A 24,174-nucleotide genomic window follows, 5' to 3' on the forward strand; every position below is an offset into this window, starting at 1 on the left:
GAGAATATGCGCTGCCAGGCTGGCTGCTGGCTGGCTGCACATGTGTCGGAGGAAAGCATGTGACAGTCTCCGGCCTCCCGGACCAATAGTAGGGGGGGGTGCGCAACAACCAGGAATGGGGTTGGGAATTGGCATAACGACAGTGGGATGGGAGAAAAATCGGAAAAAGGAGGGGGGGGGGGAAAGATATTAAAAAAAAATTAAAAATCCTCTTTTAGACCTTTCACACCGACAAGGCTCTGCCGGTTCCCTAACCTAGTCTCGAACCGGCCGGCACGTTCACACCGGAAATAATTGGTTCAGAACCTGAAATATCTGTGCTCAGATGGAATTGAAAAATTGTTGTTTTTTCCTTGGGAACAGTGACATCATCAGTGGGTGTGTCATATTCTAGGCAGTCAGGAAGCGAAAACGGCGAACAGCAGAGGTTCGGCATTGCACTCAATCGATCCATTCAACAGGAAGCGATTTGTGACTGATCTCAAAATGAGATTAGATTCAAATTAGGGATGCTCGATATTGGCTTTTTTACCTATACCGATATTGTCCAACTCTTTATTTCCAATACCGATATCAACCGATACAGATATATGCAGGCCCCCCCCCCCCCCAAAAGAAACTGAATAATTTCAGGTAATTAACATTACATATCTCTTGTTGTGGAATTAACACAACATTATGCATACTTTTGACAATAAATTTATTTGGATACCGATATTTTCCGATATCACATTTTAATGCCAATATTTCGTCTCCAGTTCGCTCGCTCGCTGCCTGTCAGGAACCGGTGTAAGCCAGGGGTCAGCAACCTTTACTATCAAAAGAGCCATTTTCCCCCCTCCCACAAAATAAAATTCCTCTAGAGCCGCAAAACCAATTTACCCTTAAAATTAAGATAACATTTTATATATAGTTATCCCCAAGCATACCCCACATTTAGCATAAAACGCCTGACAATTGCATACCCAAAGTAATTTGCGTTGTATTATACTTTATACTTATAGCACACAGTTTGTTGCATATAAAGCAACAAAACGAAAATGTTTGACTTTTTATTGCTCTTTTTACCTGTTATAACAAAGGAACATTTCAAACTCTTATGAAGAGGAGAAAAAAGACTGGCTGTGTAGACCTATTTTAAAATAAAACACAGAAGAGGAGACAAAACACTGGCGTCTGTAGACCGACTTTGAAATAAAACCCTGAACTATTCAGGTATATTTGAGGCCTTCCCTTATTTGTGGAACATTTATAAAATAAAAAGTAGTCCACTTTGAAAAAAGACTACCATGTGTAGACCTACTTTGAAATAAACCCTGAACTATGCAGCTCTATTTGAGTCCTTCCCTTATTTGTGGAAAATCTATAAAATAAAAAGTTTTTTCTTGTTCACAAATGTCTCACCACATATCAGGCATACAGGTAAGCCTGCATCATTAGTCGTGAAAGCAAATTAATCTGTCCACGCTGAATTAAACCCTCTATTTTCCTCAGACTTTCCTTTTTTTGGATTTATCCATGGTTAGCTTACTGGGGGGTCAGAAACTCAAGATTAGCCACTTGCAGACGGCAGGGAGAGGCGCGGGGTGTGACGTACTCTTTGAGTTGATGAAATATTTGTTCATTTCAGTGTCACAGTATGACATCGATCTCCAAAATAAGAGATAAAAAAAAAAGTAAAAAATTGCCAGGGAGCCGCAGCTGATTGGCTAAAGAGCCGCATGCGGCCGACCCCTGGCCTAAGCGCACACACACAAACGCACACACACATGTGTACTGTATGTTCCTTATCTATATTTAAAAAACAACTAACATCTCTTAATTTCATCATAAATCATCAACATATTAAGTTACTCCTGTGCATCTATGGCTGCTTGTTCTTTTTCTTCATTATATACTGTTCATATGTTATTCTCCTCTCCTTTACCTTATTGTACTTTAAAAAAAATTAAATAAAAATTTGAAAGATGGGATGGGAGTGGAACTTTGTACAAGCCCTTTGGGCTTCGTTCCCTCCTAGCACTTTTCTTTTTTATATATTATGCTAAATAAAGAAACTAAACTGTATATGTAGTAGGGCTGTCTTAAATGCTTCGAAGCTTCGAACGTTCGATTCGATGGCACAAGCTTCGAACATTAAAAAAAAAATCGAAGTTAAAAAAAAAAAAAATCGTTTTTCAAAAAAGATTTTTTTCAAAAAAAAATGTTTTACTTCGATTTATGTGTGTGTGTGTGTGTGTGTGTGTGTGTGTGTGTGTGTGTGTGTGTGTGTGTGTGTGTGTGTGTGTGTGTGTGTGTGTGTGTGTGTGTGTGTGTGTGTGTGTGTGTGTGTGTGTGTGTGTGTGTGTGTGTGTGAACTACCCATCCCAGTTAGGACAGCCGAATCCCGTCCAATCTTTCGCCGTCGACTAAAGACTCACTTCTTCAACCATTATCTGAAATGATTAAAAAATAAAATAAAATAAAAAATCTAACCGTGACTAACCTTACTGTCATGCACTTGTCCTAATAAACTAACCTACACTGTAACACGCAACACTTTGATGAACATTGTTACTCAGCTGATAGAGTTGTACCCTTCTTGCTGTCTTGTCGTACAGAACTTGTAAGTCGCTTTGGATAAAAGCGTCAGCTAAATGACTAAATGTAAGTGTGTGTGTGTGTGTGTGTGTGTGTGTGTGTGTGTAGGTGTGTGTGTGTGTGTGTGCGCGCACCTTGTAGAATTCCACACATAAGAAAGAAAGATACTGGGATGAATAAACAAAATAGGAAATAAAATGTAGAAATGCATGCAATACATAAATAAATATGAATCTCCATATATGAAATATAACATTTAGATAAGGTGCTACTGAGATGTTTTGGTGAGTTCTTTGTTTTTTTGTGGAAGTTGCCCTTCTTAAAAATGCATGAACATTCACTGATAATTGGTCTGTAGTGGAGTCTACAAGGTCTACATTGCCGGACCATGTAGAATCCGGACCTTGTAGACTGACATAATTCTGTGCATAGTTTAGTCTACACAGGCCATATTTCAAATAATCAAAATCTTACTTCATTCATCTTAAACATTCTTGATTTGGGGGATTGGTAGTAGGGGTGCACCGATATATCGGTCGGGTATCGGTATCGGCCGATAAGTGCCTTGTTGACTGCTATCGGCCTATCGGCCGATAAGCTCAAATGTGCCGATAGCAGTCGCCGATAACTAACCATCCATTTGTGTAGCGTCAAAAGGCAAAAAAAAAAAATTCACTCGCGTCCCCCCCACACACACACAAGCTACTGCATCAAAGTTACTATTTATGATTAACAAGGCATTCGTTTTGTGGCATTAACGTTATATAGTTAGTATTACACGGACAATAACATCAGCATATTATTATTACCCATAGCAGCAAGGCATTACTCCGAGTCCGTTCATAGCCGGGAGGCAGAAGACTAACGTTACTGGTGAAAATGTGATTTACGTTGGAATACTCCTTTGCCAACTTGCTGTACTTTGCTTGCAGGTCTGCAGCCATTATTACTGGATTAAGAATAGCCCCAACTTTAGCCAACGTAACGTTATGGCTAAACCTTTAACATTAGTTAACCCTAGCTTTCGGTTAGCTGTTCAATGTTAATAACACAACCAAGCGAATCCATCAGAGCTCCCCATCAACACCGCTCTGTCGGGAGGATGGCATTTAAGAAAGTATCTGCTGTTAAAATGACACAAACATTCGTTTTGTGGCATTAACGTTATTATAGTTAGTTACACGTTCAATTACATCAGCATAGTATTTACCCGAAGATAGCAAGCAAGCCGTGCATAGCTCGGTTACATTCCGTTGCTCATTCCGTACCCAACTACACATTCTGCAATCTGTTAATAAAGTTTTCAACCAGACAAATGTATAGAAAGGCTTTGTTTTATTATAAAATGTGTTGCAGTAAAATCATTGTGTCTCGTTTGGCCATCCTGTGGAGCGCGCTGGTCGGCGGGCACTGCCGGGCAGCTAACGTATTAGCTTGTTGTGGTTCTAAGTTTGACTCGCAGATCAATGGCGGCATGCCCCGAAGTAGAAAAATGAATAAACGCTTGGTGGTAAGCAGGAGGTGGGTGCTAGCGGTGTGGCGTAATTGGCCGAATCGACTGTCAATCAAAATGGTTCCATTGCATTGGTTGAAAGCTCTGGTTGAGAGAATAGTATCCCGCTGCAGGCCGCCAGAATGGTTCCATTGCATTGGTTGAAAGCTCTGGTTGAGAAAATAGTATCCCTCTGCAGGCCGCCAGACGATACTGGGAGAGGGATCAGTGATACCATAAACATATTTCTTGATGTTTCCTTTTTTAAGTAAGTAAAGAGGCCTACAAATACAAACACACATACAAATATACAGTAGTTTCATTAAAAAAATTAAAAAAAATTAAAAAAAAATTAAAAAAAAAATTAAAAAAAATTAAAAATACTTATTTTTTGCCACAATTATCGGTATCGGTATCGGTATCGGCCGATTGTGTTAGTTGAACAATCGGTATCGGTATCGGTGGCCAATTTTCATATCGGTGCACCCCTAATTGGTAGTTCCCATGAAATCTGAAGTTGTTCAAACGACAACAGCGATCCACCTTGAATTAAATCACACAGCCGAGTGAAACCTTGTTGGATGCGTCAGTCACGAAAGGGGCTACTTAATTAATTAATCCAACCCACTTTATTTATAGAGCACATTTAAAAACAACAACGTTTACGAAAGTGCTGTACAAGTCCCACAACATAAGATACAAAAAAAAAAAAAAAAAAAAAAAAATCGAAGCTTCGAATTAAAATCGAAGCTCGGCCCCGAAGCTTCGATTGCCAAAAAAAGCTTCGAAGGTCAGCCCTAATATGTAGTATCCTCAAGAATATGTGCATAATCTTGTGTAATTTTTGCAATTGTACATATCTAATTTACATGATTGGAAGAATTATGGTAAACTTTACTGTATATGACCAGCTATACCTTAATATAATTAACCAAGTTCACATTGCTTGTGAGATGGAGAATTTATTAGACAGGAAGTTAAGAGCGGAACCATGTAGTTCAGGTGATGCGCCAGGTCCCCTTAGGTGACGGTTTCCGCCCTCTCACGCCAGACGAGTTTCTGAAGTAAACTGAGCAACATGTGTCTTCACTCCTCTTGATCATATTCTATGCTTTCAGGTCAGTACACTGTGAAAAGTACCGAAAACACTATCGTTAGAAGTTATAACGTTAGGTGAAATGAGTAACAAGAATTGTGAAATGAGTTGAATGTTTAACAACGTCAGTAAGAATATAAAATATGTTATGTGTATCAGATACTAGCAGCGTATATACCTGCCTCTGGGGTATAAAAGACGTTATATTATTATGATACATTGTCACTTGTTTATTCAATGCTGAAACCTGAGCGCTTGATTATAATGTGAAGTACGTAGGGCTGACCTTCGAATAGTTTTTTGGAATTCAAAGTTTCGGGGCCGAGATTCGATTTTAATTCGAAGCTTCAAGATTTAAAAGAAAAAAAATTAAGAAAAATAGACAAACGAAACACTTTGCTTTCATGAAATATTGTAAGCCGTCATTTGAGGCTTTATAAAAGCAGCACAATGAACACAAATCTGTCAGTGCCGAGTCCGACCTCATCTTAAATAACAAACAGCATTGCTTGTTGTAATTAACAAAGAGAGGCAGAGTTGATTTTGAAAAAAAAATAAAAAATCTTATATATTCAAATTTAATTTTTTCATATTCGAAGCCCATGCCCATCGAACGAAGCTTCGAAGTATTTAAGACAGCCCTAGAAGTAAGGTCGTTTGACTATAATGTGAAATAAGGTGACCTAACGAAAATATGGAATAAGGGTAATCACTTTCCCTGAAAATGTGTCTGAAGTCCGCAGTACGCATACGTCACCACCAGGACGCACATGTCACGATACACCTCCAGTCAGAGCTGAATGCTAATGAGACACCATTTTGTGAAGTTTTAATAAAAGCAAATGATTCAAGGAAAGGAATATTTCCCATGAAGTTTAAGAGCAGTCTCAAACTACCCCAACTAGGTTATGGTAAAAGTAGGTTTGACTTTGGTGCTCTCTGACCTATGGACATTGGTGACATGTGGCGACCTGTTGTTTCAATAGCACATTGTAATAGTATTTAAATTACTGTTCAAGCCTTTGGCTAAAAGAGGAATAGTTAAGCTATTTCCCCGCTCTATATCTCTCTCTCTATCTCTTGCTCTCGCTCTATCTCTCCCCCTCCCGCTCTCTCTCTCTCTCTCTCTCTTTCCTATCCCCTCGCCCCCTTGTTTAAAGGTGTGATCTTACATTGTGAGTTGTCCGAAAAGCTCACACATGCACGTGTAGAGTGAATGTTTGGTATTACAGTAAAGAGAAGTATGAATATGTCTCTTATGATTTAAGTGACCATTGATATTGAACCCAAGAGGCATATGTAAATGATTTGAGTGGATATCTGAACAACCATTGATACTGAACCCAAAGGAGGAAAATGTGAATATAAGACTAGAAATGAATAGTTTGGTAACTATTGACATGGATAACCAGTAGGGCTGTCTTAAATACTTCGAAGCTTCGAAGCTTCGTTCAATGGCACAAGCTTCAAACATTAAAAAAAAAATCAAAGTAATTTCTTTTTAAATTAAATAAAAAATTATAATTTTTTGTCTCAAATCTTGCGCCTCCATTCCAATGAAACGAAAGTAAGCGGCGCCTCGACTCCACCTCTCTACAACAAGCATGTGGAGATTATCTGTGTTGAAAACAACAAGGACATGTGCAGCAGACATGTCGACGAAGAAGTCATCAGACGTGTGGTTACACTTTAAAATATGCAAAGACAATGCCCAAAAAGCCGAGTGCCAGATATGCCAGAAGAAAATGGCATATCACAACTCTACAACAACTTTGTCAAATCACCTAAAAAACGTAAGTATCGTTGTACACAACGGCGATGCCACACAAAACATTAATAAGGCTATGCCTATGCTGCTATGACTATGTGTTACCAAGTTGGCTAATTTAATTGTAATCATCTGCTTTTGTAGGTGCATTGTCTGATATAATTATAAATTAAATATAATATAATTCTTTGCTTGATAGACGAAGGTTGCAACATAATTATGTAATGTCATGTCGTTGGCTGTGAGAGCAGCCCCACTGCACCCAGGCAGCGCAGCACAGTGAAACCTTGTTGGCTGCGTCACAATCACGAAAGGGGCTACTTAATTAATTAATCCAATCCACTTTATTTATAGAGCACATTTAAAAACAACAAAGTTTACCAACGTGCTGTACAAGTCCCACAACATAAGATAAAAAAAATAATTATAATTATTATAATTATAATAAAAAGAAAATTAAATGTTTTTTTAAGCTTCGAATTAAAATCGAAGCTCGGCCCCGAAGCTTCGATTGCCAAAAAAATCTTTGAAGGTCAGCCCTAATAACCAGTGACATTGGTACAAAGGACAAATGTACATGTAAATAATGTAAACAATGATGATTTTTGATGAATGATGTTGAATTGAGAGTTTTGTTGAAATAAAGCTCTCGGAGTACGCAGTGATGGGCAAGCTACTTGGAAAATGTAGTAAGCTACACTACCAATTACTCTCGATTAAATATAGCTCAACTACAACGGAAGCTATCCCCAGAGAAATGTAGCAAGCTACACTACAAGAACATGGCAAAAATAGCTAGCTACATCGGCACTACTTTTATTTTTATTTTTTTTATCAACTTCATGATCAATTTCCACCAAACAGGCAACAAATGCTCAGTTTGATTGTTTATTATAAAACAAAACTGAAACTGGAAACAAGCCCTCTGTCTGGATTTTTGTGTCATCCTTTTAACATGTACTTGTATTAATGTACCTTGTACCATGTACAAAATGGTAAAGTATGAGGAAAAAACTGTGGAAATAAATAAATGGTAGTGAAACAATAATCAAATAAACACCAAAATATATACTATCTCTATTGGAATGGAGACTTTTCAGCACAGGATAAACTAGGGATGGACATTTTACAAAAAATGTATCGCATGATGTACTCGTGGAGGAAAACGCTGTACAAAATAAGCGTCTTCTTTTATTTTGAAACCCCCGACCGGAAGTGTTGTTGTTATTATCGCTAGCGGAACCTATCTATGAGCGGACAACTTGTGTTACGACAGCGCAACTCGAAACTGCCTGTTGTATTAAATGTATTCATGTTTAACTTGTACTTGTGTCCAGTCCTTTGACTAGCCCCACCCGTTCATTGTAAGCAATGATGCATGTAATTGTATTAACGTTAATGTGTGTTGTAGCTATCGTTAGTTGGGTACCGTCATTGTATTTCATTGGTGAGCTATTTAGCTAATGTTGATAGCATTGAATAGCATCAACCCTAGATCTTTAATCATTATTTAGCAGTCCAGTTTCTCCGGGCAGTAGCGTATATCGTTTGTTCACGCTACATCACTACTTGGGTCTAAAAATAGCTACACTACAGATAACGCTACTTGGTTAAAAAGGAGTGACACTACCGTCACGCTACTGAGAAATGTAGTTAAGCTATGTAGCATCGCTACTTGTAGCTAGCTACTGCCCAACACTGCATATACATTTGAAATGAACCGTTCCAGCAAAGTAGGCTTCTATTATTCTAATAACTTGTTTTATTGGGTATCATAGTAATAAGTCCTACTGTAGAACATGATATTAGCATGACATCTGATTTATTAATGCCAATACTGAATGACTGCGCAATTGGCTCTTAACAAGTGTAAACTATGGATTAGTCGGTTGCAGTCAACGTCGGGCCCTTTAGCTCAACTGGTTAGTCCTGTGGATCCTTTGGTCCCAGGTTCAAATCTCTGGGTTATACAAGTTTTTATTTGATTATTTATGCATTTATTTATTTATTTCTGGAGCATTTCTTTATCCACTCTGTTTGGATGGTGTATTGTACTTGTGCTGTATAATGACAATACATTTGAATCCGATCTCATCTTGAGATCGCTACCTGTCGAGTAGGGGTGTAACGGTACACAAAATCCACGGTTCGGTACGTACCTGTTTTGAAGTCACGGTTCGGTATGATTTTCGGTACGGGGGGGGGGGGGAATACAAAACAAAAAAAATGCTTTTCATTTATCTATTTATTTAACTGTATTAAACAATATAAAACGAATTGGCCATCATTTACTGAGCAAACTAAGGCTTACTGCTGTAACCTACTAATAACTAGGGTTGGGCACCGAGAACCGGTTCTAATAGGAACCAGTTCCTAACTTCCGGTTCTGGAATATTTGCATTTCGATTCTTAATTTCTATTCTTAAAAAAAAAATTACTTTGTTAATTAATAGCCTAGTTACAGTACAGCAACCAAATTAAACTGTATCAAGTCAACTGACAATGTGAATAGTATGAAAACAATTTAAGATAAATCTCCTGCGAAATAAGCTGTGACCTGTTTTGACCTGCACCTCAAAGAATCGGAATCGAGAATCGTTTAGAACAGGAATCGAAATGGAGAATCGGAACCGGAATCGTTCAAATCCAAACGATGCCCAACCCTACTAATAACACTTAAAGTAAATCTGAAGATTATTATATAGCCGATGCCTTGGATAAGTCGTGGACAACTGTAGCGTGTGCTTGTTTATACAGAGCTGGTATGACTTGCTGGCTGAAATACGGACGAGGGAACTAGGTAGCGGGGCTCTATTACTTTTAACATGTGCTTAAACCCTGTGTTCTCGACAACGGAGTATGGCCGCAGATCTGCTGCTATAAAAACACCTATGGCGTTTGTTATTGCTTTGGCCCGGTCTGAATTAATAGCGAGATGCTGCTTGAATGCCACGGGGAGCTGGGTTTGCTAAGGCTAATATGCTATGCTGAATTACAGCTATCGTTCAGTGTAGCTGCGTGGGATGAACAAACAACATCCGGTTAGTTGTGCACGTTATATTTGGGACAGGGGGATTTAAGTTCCGCAAAAAAAGGTTCCGTACCGTTCGGTGCACAGCGCGTACTGTACCGGAGGACCACATTGAGGCGGTACAGTACGTATTTGCATACCGTTACACCCCTACTGTTGAGTACATGGTGCAGATGCAATGTCCAACCTTTGAAGCAGTTTTGCTAATTTTGTCACTGTTGTGTTCATATGGTGTGACGGAGGATGGTGGAACGTTGGTTCTGCTTAAATAGGTGTAAACGCGGGCTGGTTCGCCAGAAAGCACCAAGGTTCAGAGGCTCCAGAATGGCTTGAACCGGAGCCCTGCCGGTGTGAAAGCGCCCTGTGGGGCATAACTATACAGATTGTTATCTGTGCAGAACTTGTCACCAGAGCACCATTTTCACATTGTTCCATTGTGGGGGGCTTCTCTGTTCTTCCTCAAAAGAGCCGCCTGTGTGACGCAACTAATCCTATGAACCTATGATGGTCGCTATTGCCCTGCTGGCCACACTGTCATTCAGGAAATGCTAATTGCCAGCAGGGCGGCTGGACAGCGGAGACCTCTAAGCACTCTGGGTTCAGCTGTCAGTGGTGCCTCCTGCTTGGTCAGTCGTCCCTACTAACACAATTGGCAGTGTGTTTGTGGGGGGAAGCCGGTGGGGTATGAGTCCTGATCATTGCAAATATGACCTGTACCATGTCTTCTACTATGTGTACCTCCCCCCTCCCCCATGCTGCTATGATGCCTGAATTTCCCCAAGGGGATCAATAAAGGAATATCTTATATTAAATAGCGACTCTTACTGGTTGGTCAGGGCGCCTGTTCAGCAGGGAGGGGATCTGGGGGAAATAGCATGAACCTCCGCACGTGTTACGTTCCCCCAGTGAAACTCCTCAGCTGGTGGCTGCCTAGAAGCGGCTGGCGACTCCACATGTATCGGAGGAGTGATAGTCTACGCACCCTCCCCAGACCGACTGTAGGGCAATGTGCGGAACAACCAGGAAAGGAATTGGCATAACAAACAAAAATTGGGGGATGGGGGGAAAAAATTTGAAAGGAAAAAGTAAAAGGAAATGCTAATGTGAAATGTAAACGTGAAACTCGTATTATAAGTTGATGCATCTAGTGATCTATGCACAAAACAGGAATATTCTGAAAACAACATTGGGCTGCTTGTTCAAAAGGTTGTGCTTTCTATGTTTATGGAAGGAAAGGAAGTCGGTCTCGTTTCTACACTCTTGTTTCTTGTGTCTGTAGAAATGGTATTAGAGGATATGTTTCACCCTGGTGACTTGCTGCACTTCCCAGTGCCGGACTTGACGCACTGGAACGGACTTGATTAGAACATTAACCAAAGATAAATGGGACATGGAGAGTGACAGTGATGTTAGGCCAATAGAATGAACGTTTTGTGAGATCAAAAGTGGGGTGTGGGAATATTTTCAAATCAATTATCCTATTTTATTCACGCCACTGAGTGTAGTGTGACTTGGGGACAAAATGTTGCCACTTTCCAAGAACCGGGAAAAATGGTATTCGGATATGAATTCAATAGCATTTTTATGAAAATGATATATATATAATAATAAAATGTGGGCTGTATGGGTACATGGCTGTACAGTGCATACAGCTACATGAGTTAACAAAGATGGATACATTCAACTTCATTGGAACTTTAAAGTGTTTCTTTTCTCCCTGTAAACAGACTGGTTGGGATTAAGGAAAGTATGGAATAGCTAGGGGCAGCTTCCCTGCATCTTTTGTTATTATCGGTCATGTTCCTCTTCTATAAAGCGGTGAAGGAAGAGAGGAGAACACAGAAGTGTACAAATCATACACTTCAAAGGACAAGTGCTGCTGCAAGTTCATGCTTGTTTGCTCTTTAAGCCTCCTAGCTAGGATGTTGACTGCCAACATTAGCTCCTACCCCCCTTTATCCTTTATCTCTTTCTCTCACGGTCCCCTCTCTTGTCCTTTTATTCCCCCCCCCAACTCACCTCCCCATCCTCTTGCGTTCCTGCTTTCTCACACCTTCACTGTCATTATCTCACCTCCTACCTTCATTAACACGTCTCTCCCTCTGTCTACCCATCCCCCCTCTCTCCCTCTCATGTCGCTCTCCTCTCACCTCTTTCCCTCCCATCTCCTTTCTCTCACTCTCTATCTTGTTCTCTACTCCTCTCTCTCCCCCTCCCTTTCTCTATCACTACCTCTCTCACTTTTTTTTTCTCTCCCCCTCCCAGAGGAAGTCTCTGAGAGACCAGTGGTTGATGGAGGGTCCCCCCCAGTCCCCCACCTCGCCGGACGGACAATGTCCTCGCTCCCCACTCTGGGGCTCCCAGGCCCAGGAGATTGAAAACAGGATTGATAAGTATGGCCACGCTGTGTGTGTGTGCGAGACAGAAGGAGAGAGAGTGTGTTTGTTTGTGAGTGAGTGAGTGAGTGAGCAAGTGAGTGAGAGAGAGAGAGATAGAGACCTAGTAAGCCTGCCTGCTCCCAGACATGACTAACCCTTTTCATATTGCAGAGAACAATCTTGTCAAGTCCCTGGACATACTCTTTTTATAGTACACAGATCACAGCCCCAGCCTCACGCTCCACTCAGCTCTCCCTGTATGCAATGCTCAGGGTAGATGCAGGCACTGGAATACATGAGGCAAACATGAGCTTCGAGTCAATTTGCTTAGGGGGATACAAATTATGAAAATCTGAGCCTCAAATTGGAAGTCATGTTTATTCAAACGGGTCCAAATGAAGATAAAATGTCTGCAAAATGGAGGTGTAGATTTGGTGTGTGTGTGTGTGTGTGTGTGTGTGTGTGTGTGTGTGTGTGTGTGTGTGTGTGTGTGTGTGTGTGTGTGTGTGTGTGTGTGTGTGTGTGTGTGTGTGTGTGTGTGTGTGTGTGTGTGTGTGTGTGTGTGTGTGTGTGTGTGTGTGTGTGTGTGTGTGTGTGTGTGTGTGTGTGTGTGTGTGTTCGTTCATCATCCGTGTGAGTCTGTAACTTTGATTGCCACTGTGGCACGATTGTATCGGAATAATCCCACAATGTACAAGTGCACTGTTAATATTTGTGTCCTTTAAACTTTGTCTTTATGTGTACATAAATAAAATATTCTAAATGTGTGTGTGTGTGTGTGTGTGTGTGCGCGCGTCAGGTTGCAGACAGAGAGTCAGCGACTGGCAGAGGAGGAGGAGAAGCTAAAAGAACAGATGGAGGATGACCAAACGGTGCGACACACACACACACACACTGGCCCGTCAGCTTCCATTGAGCAATATTCTTCCCACAGGTTCAGTGTGTGGCTGCTTGGCATGAATAATATATTTCCCTTCTTAATGTGGCCTTGATGTAGCACCTCTTGTTTAAAAGCAGGAACTTTATAAATGCGAGCTGCCTCTCGCAAACAATTCAGCACTCCATCCACTCTCTGGCTTTTATTGTTTTACATCAAGGCAAGCGCACGGCTGTTTACCTCACTCCAAATGGCACCGAAGGTCTTTTTTATTGGAGAACAAAGGACGCGCTCTGCCCCTCGGCTGCGGGTGCCACATGTGTTTTTTCCTGTCTTATTGTATATTCATTTTAGCCTTGGCTTTCGGAGCCGTTGGCGGAGTACTCCATTTTGAACGGTTGTAGCTACAATGCTTCCCCATTGATGGTGGAGCTTTCAATAATGTACACACACACCTACATACTGTTTGCCACCTTCAATGAGGTCAGATGTGGTTCATGGTATATACTACATACATACATATATATACATTATTTTATTTGTTTAATTTGTCCTTCATTTACCCAGGTTGTCTCATTGAGATAGAACGGTTCCAAGAGAGACGGATTGATTGATTGAAAATTGTATTAACAGATTGCAGAATGGGTACAATACAGTACAGCTCAATACACACAATTGTTAAGGGGATGCAGACCAGAGAAAGACTTTCAAGTAGACAAACAAGTAGATCAAAGGAAACAATTCATTTACAATGAACATCTCAAATCTGCTTCTTTTCTGCAGTTCATTCCATTTGTGCAGAGTCTAGGATTTAAAAACCAGTTCCATCAAACTCAGTTTTTGCATGAGATGTATCTAAAGCCAACTAGTCCTGGGCAGGTAGGGCAGATAGGCCTTGCAGCTCTTGTCCTCCCCCTAGTGGGTGAAACTGACATTACCCTAATCTGGCCAAACCCATTAAAGCTATAGCAACAGCCACTGCGTCAATAACCTGAAAAACAGTAGGGTTTGCCAGGGATATCATCATATTCACAGTGTAGATTGGGTGGCAGGGTGGCCTGTTGCTTAGAGAGACCGCCCCCTAACGGAACCTTCAGAGCCAATCCCTGCAAACGAGCCAATAATGCTTGTTGATGTAACGCTGAACCCCTCACTGTTGCTCCAACCCTGCTGGTGACATGACATGTATGTGTTGATCTATTATCTCTCCATAAGACCAGAGGCAGGAGGACGCAATAGTACCATTATTTTTAAAAGTTTTGAGTGAGAGATGCGCATTTTGATTGATTTATTTGTGTCCACAAGAATTACAAACGGGGACGGGGGCATGACCAAAGTAAATACAGTCCGATATTCGGAGACCTCTTGTTAATACAAACAACAATAGAGGAAAATCCAAATAGCACAACAGTACACTGAGACCACTTTCAGGGTCACACACACACACACACACACACACACACACACACACACACACACACACACACACACAGGCAGGGTACTGTACTAACCTGCTGTACACAAACATGTTTATTCTCAACGGTCCACAGAATGTTTGGAATGTGGGAGGAGTCTTTCAGCCTTGCAGGAATAATAATCCTAACTCTCACCTTTTTTTCCTCGTTCCAATAGGAAACAGTGAAGGTGGAAGAGGCCATAGCAGGTACATGTCACATGGGGGTGTATTCACTAATAATATTTCACTTAGAAATGTTGAATACTAGAATTTAAATAAAATGAGCATGACTTCTGATACATACCAGTACATACGGTAGCATTTAACCTATAAATGGATACAGAACGGGCGTTTGGAGAATGGAGTTTTCTTTATCCCGGCCAATTTGACAAGCTTTAATCGAACACAGAATGCATATTCTCAAGGACAGGTTGGTTAGAGAGGTAATTCTGTAGTCAAGGGATTGCTGGTTCTGACATGCCCCTGAGCAAGGGCACCTCAACTCCACGTATAGGCCTACACCTGTACAACAACCTTTTTCAAGTGTACCTGTTAACAGACACTTCGAAAGCCATCCAACATATGTGTGTTAGGTAATGTTATACTGCTATACCCACTTGTGTTTGGCCGCCACCACCTGTTAGCTACAGCTGTTCTTCCAATGCTACTCTTAGCTAATTACATTGGTACATAGTGATTCAATTTAATTTGTTTAATGTTTGGACCTATTCCCAAGTTTCTCCCTTTAGTGAGCAATGAAAAGGCCTGGCGATGTACTAGAAGTAAAAACAGCAGGCCTTGTGAAGCCAATGTGGACGTGTTTGTATAGATATGACCATGTCACCCCCCACATAAGTGCAGCCATGTTGATTTCCTACTTTGTAATTCTATGTCACAGGCCAGGGCAGGGTCGCCATGAAAGAGAATAAAGAATTTCTATATGCACGTTTGGCAAGCTGTTGATCTACCTTTCTCTTATATTAAGACATAAATTCACTATCATTCAGTGACCTGAGCAAATAAAAATTCCTCTTAACTGAATGAAGAGTTTGGTTACTGTTGCAAATTCCAATGCCCTGCCATCATAAATGGAATCTATTCCCATAACAGACGCAGTCCAGGAGGCTGCTGTGGTGCAGAATGGACTGGAGGAAGCCACTTCATCAGGTGGGTGAAGGGTTAACTTGCATTTCATGAAGCAGCAATAACTCAAACACAGTACTGTGTGCTCCCTGCTGATGTGGAGCTTGGGGTTTCCATCATCTCCCCATCATCCAGAATCCAATCCTGTGTACACAATCCCCTCTGTGCAATGGACCTGTCTCGAGCCCTGCCCTCTTTTCTCCAATCATGACTGTTGCTTCCCTCGGACAAACACTCAAGTGTGCGCAGTGCAATCATTACTCGTTGTGCAAAATGACTTGGTCTTTTTCTTTTATTATTATAATATTTTCTTGTATGAATGAATGATATTTTTGTGTCATACCATCCAAATGGCCCATCCCACATGCGATTACGTGACAGAGCAGCAACAGGAATAATAATAATTAAGGCTGTCAAAGTTAACGCGGTATTAACGCACAATTCTATTAACGCCACTAGTTTTTTTTAACTCACAATTAACTTTTTAGAAAAATTTGAAAAATTAAAAAATAATAATTACTGAGGAAGGGGCAAGAGAGAAAGAGAGCTGGGAGAGTGTGTGTGAGAGAGGGGGGGGGTGAGTACTCAGCCCTTGTGTGGGTGAATGTAACAAGTTCCCAACGTTTTCTTTCCCCTATTATTTTATGCACACTTTATTCATTGTTTTAAATTATTATTTTCTTTTAAGTTATTTTGTGCATCACTCTGTTTTGAATTTGATGCTTAAAACTTGGAACTTGAAAAAGATCCGTTTAAGGTAGATACATATATATATATATATATATATATATATATATATATATATTTTAAACATAACATCAAATTAGACACACAAGCATTAACAGTAAACATCCAATGAAATCACCATTTGAATCATTATAAATGTAGTATACGAGATATATACCTAATACTTGCTATCTAATACCCTACATACATATGCTCTTGCTCGCTCACCCCCCCCCGGACCCCCACTTGGATAATCCATCCATTTTCATTCGTTTCTAACCAGGCACTACAATTCATATGCTAGCTTTTATTCTCTCCACCACTTCTAACCAGATTGCAATGTTGGTTTCACTGACACCTAAAATTCTTGCTGTAGAAATGTCTAGATAAATCACATCGAGATAGGTAAGAACCCATACCTTCCGGCACATTTTTTCCGGTTGAAACCATCGTGATGCTATCAGCTTTTTAGCAGCTGTGAGACCAGATAAAACTAGTCTCTTTAGCTGTATAGGGGCTGCAAACTGAAAAACATCATTCAACAGCAATACAGAGGGGTGTACAGGTATGTTCAGAAATAAGAATTCTGATAATTGCTGGGACACTTCTTTCCAGAATATCTTAACCGGTGGGCAATCCCAATACATGTGCATAAATGTACCCTCATCCCCATTTGTACATGAGGAACATCTGGAGTCTTGTTTAAGTCCCATTCTGTTCAATATTATAGGAGTCAGGTATGTCCTATGAATATAATTAAGATTAATTTGTTGATGGTCCGGGTTACGTGACGCAATTCGAACGTTTGCCCAGACTTCTTGCCAATCAAAATCTATTTCCAAGTCTGGTATATCCCTCCTCCAGACTGAGTCTAGGGGGAGGATTCCATACGAGGACGTTAGTAAGTGATGATAAAAATCAGATACGAAGCCTCTCGATGTCTCTCTTTCATAGAAGAATTTGTGATATCTGTGGTGCTCAATTGGTATCCTTAATGGAACTCCATGAGCCTTCAAACAATCCAATAACTGCGTAAAAATAATATGTGGAACTGGTGAGGTTACATTTTTTATGTATATCTTGATAGCTACAAAAACCCTGTTTGTTGAAAACATCTCCCAATGTGTGTATGCCCTGCTTTTCCCATTTGGGGTATTTTATAGGTCGTTTTCCAATAAGGAGTGCATTGTTATTGAATAGGGGAGTATGACTATGCCATTTATGTTGGTTAGAATATTTTTTGTGTGTTTCACGCCATATCCGGATCACATGTGTAATAAGGGGGCCAAATTTCAATTCGCATTGCTTAATTGATAATATGGTGTATACTATGTCCTGCAAGTCTATGTGGTGCTACTATATTTTCTTCTAAGTTTCTCCAGGATACAGATGCTTGGGAATCAAACCAGGTTGTCAGTGGACTTAAAGAGTACGCTTTAAAATAGTGGTAAAAGTCTGGAAATGCCAAACCTCCGTCGACTTTGTTTCTCTGTGCGGTGGATCTTTTTATTCGTGGAGGTTTGTTATTCCAAATAAATGTATATGCGGTGGAGTGTAATTTTTTCCAGTAACCATCAGGAGGGGGTAACGGTAACATTGAGCTAATGAAGTTGATTCTAGGTAAAACATCCATCTTAACTATTGATACTCGTGCCTGTACTGAGTTTTTAAGTTTGGACCACATGTCAAAGTCGTATTTGATCTTATCTTGGAATTTTATGTAATTGTACTTCACCGTTTGGCTTATAGTAGGGAATACCTCAACTCCTAAACATCTGAAGTGTTTAACCATTGGTATTTTTTCTGGAAGGAGTATATTCTTTGCAGGGGCATTAAGTGGAAGGAAGGCCGACTTTGGCCAATTTATCCTAAATCCCAATAGATTACCAAAGTCATCAATCAACTTGAGAAGATGAGGCATTGAAGTGTTAGGGTTTTGCATGAACAATATTACGTCGTCCGCATATAAACTAATATGATGTTGTGTGCCCTTAATTTCGATTGGTTCTATGGATTCGGATTGTCTTATATATTGTGCTAAAGGCTCTAATGATAAATCGAATAGTCCGGGACTAAGAGGGCAACCCTGTCTGGAAGAGCGCGATACCGGAAAGATTTCGGAGGTGATTATACCTGTTGTAATCATGGCCGATGGGTCTTTGTATAATACTTTAATCATATCAATGAATCCTTTTCCTAATCCCATCCTTTCTAGTACTGCCCATAAATAAGACCATTCCAACCTATCAAAGGCTTTCATCGCATCCAGGGACAACATCGCTATAGGTGGGGTGTCATCCTTGCTGGCATCTAGCACATGTAATAACCGTCTTATATTATCCGTGATCAAGCGGCCTCTTATGAAGCCAGTCTGATCAGGATGAACTAAAGACGTCATATGCTTTTGAAGTCTGATGGCTAATACCTTGGAATACAGCTTGATATCGGTTCCGAGGAGGCTCAAGGGTCTATAACTACCGCAATCGGTGGGGTCTTTGTCTTTTTTAAGGAGGACTGTTATGAGTGCAGTATTGTCGATCTTATGGAAATTCCCCTCCTTAATTGAGTATAAAATCATATTAAGTAATAGGGGTCCAATTACATCCCAGCATGAGAGGTACATTTCTGGCGGGATACCGTCCCTTCCAGGAGCCTTACCACTTTGCATTTCAGATATGGCCTCCCTAAGTTCATCTAGTGTGATGGGTGTTTACCCTAGTAGGAAGGTTAATTTGATTAAGATATATGTCCATTTTGCTTTGATCGAAGACCATTTCTGATTTGTACAAGTTGGAGTAAAACTTTTTGAATGTCTCGTTGATTTGTTTAGGGTCTGTAACAAGTCCTTGCTGTGCCTTAATAGTAGGGATATCTGCACATTTTGCGTTGGCTCGTATCTGCATAGCTAGTAGGTGACTTGGTTTAGAACCATGAAAGTAATACTGTTGTCTTGTGCTACGTATTTGAACTTCAGATTGTTGTTTTAAAATGGCATTAATCTCTTTTTTTAACACAATAATTTGAGATTCCAATCGAGCCGAGTAGTTGTATTGTAAAGAGGAAAATAACGTAGAGTAACACACACACACACACACACACACTTTGAGTCAGAAACAAACATAGTATCAATGGGCCTCATTCAACAATACTCTCTTATTATTTTTTTTATATTCTTGCTTACCTGTCTGTTAAAGGAAAACTCCAACATTTTGGGAAATTAGCTTATTTAACATCTTCCCTGGAGTTGGACAAGAAGATACATACCTTTTTTGTCTCTCTGCATGCATTGGGCTTAGGGAACGCCTGGACCATTAGCCTAGCTTAGCTTCATCACTGGAAGTGGGGCAGACATCTAGCCTAGTTCACTACAGTCAGGAAATATACTCCAAATACAACTCTCAAACGTTCCTGTAAACATGTTGTGACCTGTGTATTTACCACGTCTCCCAGTCACACAAGTCACACGAGTCTCCCAGTCACACAAGTCTCGAAGTCACTTGTGTGACTGGGAGACTTGTGTGACTTGGAGACTTGTGTGAGTTGGAGACTTGTGTGTCTGGGAGACTTGTGTGACTTGGAGACTTGTGTGACTGGGAGACTTGTGTGACTTGGAGACTTGTGTGACTGGGAGACTTGTGTGACTGGGAGACTCGTGTGACTTGGAGACTTGTGTGACTGGGAGACTCGTGTGACTTGTGTGACTGGGAGACATGGTAAATACACAGGTCACAACATGTTTACAGGAACGTTTGGGAGTTGTATTTTGATTGTATTTGGAGTATATTTCCTGACTGTAGTGAACTAGGCTAGATGTCTGCCCCACTTCCAGTGATGAAGCTAAGCTAGGCGAACGGTCCAGGCGTTCCCTAAGCCCAATGCATGCAGAGAGACGAAAAAGGTATGTATCTTCTTGTCTAACTCCAGGGAAGATGTTAAATAAGCTAAATTCCCAAAATTTTGGAGTTTCTCTTTAAGAGAACAATAAGAAAAGCCACCGCCACATTCATCAAGCCGTTCTTAACGTCGAAATCTGTGCTTACCCAGGAGATTTGCATGCTGAATCGCACTCATTCTTAAACTCAAAAGCGTGTTCGCGCTAAATTCATTTGCATACAGGCACACCCACCATCTCCTTATAAGGCGAATGAGGCGTGTGTAAAACAGCCGAGTTTCGGCATCTGATCGCTGTCTGATATTCAACAGGAAGCGTTTTGGGACTGTGTTCCTGTGGGTCGCTCATCGCATGTGTGTGTGTGTGTTAATCTGATGACAAATAAAGACGTATACGTACTGTATAGTGCGAAATAAATCGTTCCAGCAAAGTAGGCTTTGTCAATACTGAACTACTGGCTGCGCGCTTGTCAAGAACCAATCGCGCAGTATAGGTACTGATATATATATGCCGCTGATCATATGCTCTCTCCTTTCAGAGATAGATGATGGGTGACAGATCAGGTATTTCCGAACCTATAGTTTCTGAAATACCGGATCTGTCACCGCCGCCACATCTCTCTCTGAAATGTCCGTGGCTAAAACTCAGAGTCCGCTCAGAACCTTAGGTGTGGAGCAGAGGGGAGAGGAGAGGAGAGGAGAGGAGAGGTTGTAAACGCGTTCTATGCGTACGGCCTGGGCAGCCAGCATCTAACTGTTCTAACAGCAATATATAATCCATTTCAGAAGCAGAATGCACGCAATAAGTTATAATAATAATTGGCGGCCGGGTAGCACAGCGGACTAAGCGCCTGTCTACCACCGCAGAGACACTGGTATCGAATCCGGTGCCTCCGGCTTGGCTGGCCATCATACTGACACAATTGGCAGTGTCAGCGGGTGGGAAGCCAGTGGGTGGTAATCTGGTCGTTGTAAACAGCGACTCCTACAGGTCTGTTAGGGCGCCTGCACAGCGAGGGAGGGAAATGGTGAAGGTAGTGTGACCTCCCACGCGTTACACTTCACCAATGAGAGTCCGTGCTGTCAGGTGAAAAGAGGCTGCTGGCTGTCTCCTATGTATCGGAGGAAGCATGTGATAGACTTCAGGGCTCCCTAGACCCACCAGTGGGGGGCACATGCACGCAACGACCAGGAAGGGGAGGGGGGAATTGGCATAACGACTAAATTGGGATGGGAGGAAAATACAGAAAAACAGGAGGAGAAAAAGTGGATCAAAAACAAAATAATAATTATTGAACATTTCTGGGTTTATAAAGTCGTATTTGGGGGTAGCCTACTGTATTTGGGGGCAATTGACCAATGGTTTGCTTTCAACCCATGAACTCCTTCCTCTCTCACCATTTTATATATATTTTTTTATTTTATCTACTAAAACTGTCTAGTAGTCTAGTAAAAAAAAATATATATATATATAATTATTTTTCGAAAAAGTTAATCCTGAGTTAAAAAAAAATAGTGGCATTAACCCATTCTCTGCCACCACTTTGATCATCCTAAACCATTCTCTGCCAGTACTATAAGTCTATGGAGATGTTCACCTTCTTTGCAGGGCTATAACCTTTTAAATTGTATTGCTAAATTGACATTACTATGGCCCATTCAACATCGATTAGCTATCGTTCAGGATGTAGGAACGTTTAACTTTTTCATTCATACGAAAATACCGTCTAGAGTATAAATATGTTTTTATCGTTTTCTGCAGTATTTCCTAGAACGTGAGATATAGACATGAATGCATATATTAGATTATCAAATGCCGTTTGATACCTATCAACGTTATATTAAAAATTTCAACTGTACATAAGCGTTATGACTGATCATCCGCGGGTGAACGGAGGGGGGGGGGGGTCCTTTATAATTCCGTGACCGACGTTAAATGATTTATGTAGTATGGGTGATATATAGATCAGAGCAGTTTGTATCGAAAATTATAAAGAAAAACGCTGAAACTCACAGCAGCTTCCTCGTAGCGATGGCCGATGAGAGTGGAGCAAACAGATCCCAGTTATGTGATATGTGATATACAGTTCCGGTTTGTATAATACTAATATACGCCCAAATCATGTGGATTATTGAGTTATGCCAAATATCCATATCCACGGTGTGTGTCTTGAGTCCAGGGACGATAAACGAGTGGCCGGACGGAATAGGGAGACTCACCGGTAGGGATGGGAATTGATAGGATTTTATCGATACGATTCCATTATCGATTCTGCTTATCGATTCGATTCTTTATCGATTCTCTTATCGATACCTGATCAATTTATAATTTAAATAAATAAATTGGAAATGCAACAGAACTAAGCTGGTTAGAATAACAACATGCAACTTGACATTTCTGATTGTCATTTATTGTTGAGCCCCCATGTCAGGGGCGACAGTGGCTCGGGAGGTAGAGCAGTCGTCTGGCAATCCGGAGGTTCCCGGTTCGATTCCCGCTCCTCCCGGGCAGCGTGTCGATGTGTCCTTGAGCAAGACACTTAACCCCTAACTGCTCCCGATGAGCAGGTTGGCACCTTGCATGGTTGCCTCCGCCGTCGTTGTGTGAGTGATTGGGTAAAATGTAAGGAACAAATTGTAAAGCGCTTTGGATAAAAGCGCTATATAAAAAAGCAGCCATTTACCATGTCAGAAAAATACAAAAACTGTAAAAAATAAAACATTAACTATAGCCTACACTTAAATAAAATAATGTATTTGAGATTCTCTTAAAATGTATTTATTTTTTTATTCTTAAACTAATTTAATCTATTGAATAACAGGTCGTTATTCCTCTGACGTCTGTCTCACACACACACACACACACACACACACACACACACACACACACACACACACACACACACACACACACACACACACACACACACACACAGAGCTCCCTCCCCAGGCCCCTGTCCTGTAAGGTATTGGCTTGTGTTGCTACACGGACACATTTGTATGTTGCACCATGGTACTTCCTGTCTGACAGACTCAGAGTAGAGACTTAGTAAACAAACACTCCGGCTCTTATTATATGTGAACTAAAGAGTACAAGGTTTACACAACAGTCCCCACCCGCTGTTTTATTGTATTTGTACCTGTACTATCCGCTGTCAGCTGTTTATCTCTCTTTGTGAGCTTGATTAAATAGCGTTAGCTCACGTTAGCTAGCGATAGCTCCGCAGCTAATTTTAGCTCACCCTAAACTAAATCAATGACTAGGTTCTAAAGCATTCAAGTAGTTTTCACTGCACATAGAAGTAGCCAAACAGCGGGAGCATTTCGGGAGCATATTACCAAAACCCAGGCAATTTCGAGCCCTTAATGAATCAAATAGAGTCTGCCATGGCTACATGCTAACGCTAACATTATTGCGCAACTAGGAAAAACCTGGCAGCGATAAGGGAATCGAAAGTCACGGGAGCCACACGGTTCCAGGCATCGGCCAATTAGGAACCGGTTCCCAACCGGAACTGGTTTTCGATTCCCATCCCTACTCACCGGTATCACAAGAGATCCACTTCCGGTTGCAACTCGCCGATCAGCCACCAGGTGGCGGTATTGAAGCGTTGCAGAGTTGTGATGGCTCCCGCAGCATATGACAAGGCTCCGTGGGTGAAATATGAATTCCATGACGAAAATATTAAATATGAACTTGAAACACGCTGTACAGCGATATTGGCAGACAACGCAT

At 41.0% G+C, this 24,174-nt stretch overlaps 1 protein-coding gene across 2 annotated transcripts in view; it reads left to right on the top strand.

Moving 5' to 3' along the window:
• Nucleotides 1-24,174, top strand: part of LOC311231487 (uncharacterized protein) — a 200,136-nt gene that overhangs the window by 165,067 nt on the left and 10,895 nt on the right. For both annotated transcript variants that reach the window (XM_084318092.1, XM_084318093.1), the window contains exons 4-7: nt 12,233-12,360; nt 13,145-13,217; nt 14,855-14,885; nt 15,789-15,845. In XM_084318092.1, the coding sequence (XP_084174218.1) occupies nt 12,233-12,360; nt 13,145-13,217; nt 14,855-14,885; nt 15,789-15,845 (289 nt within the window). The remainder of the gene's footprint in view (nt 1-12,232; nt 12,361-13,144; nt 13,218-14,854; nt 14,886-15,788; nt 15,846-24,174) is intronic.

The sequence above is a fragment of the Notolepis coatsorum genome, assembly GCF_963971535.1.
Source record: "Notolepis coatsorum genome assembly, chromosome: 7".
Taxonomy (NCBI): domain Eukaryota; kingdom Metazoa; phylum Chordata; class Actinopteri; order Aulopiformes; family Paralepididae; genus Notolepis; species Notolepis coatsorum.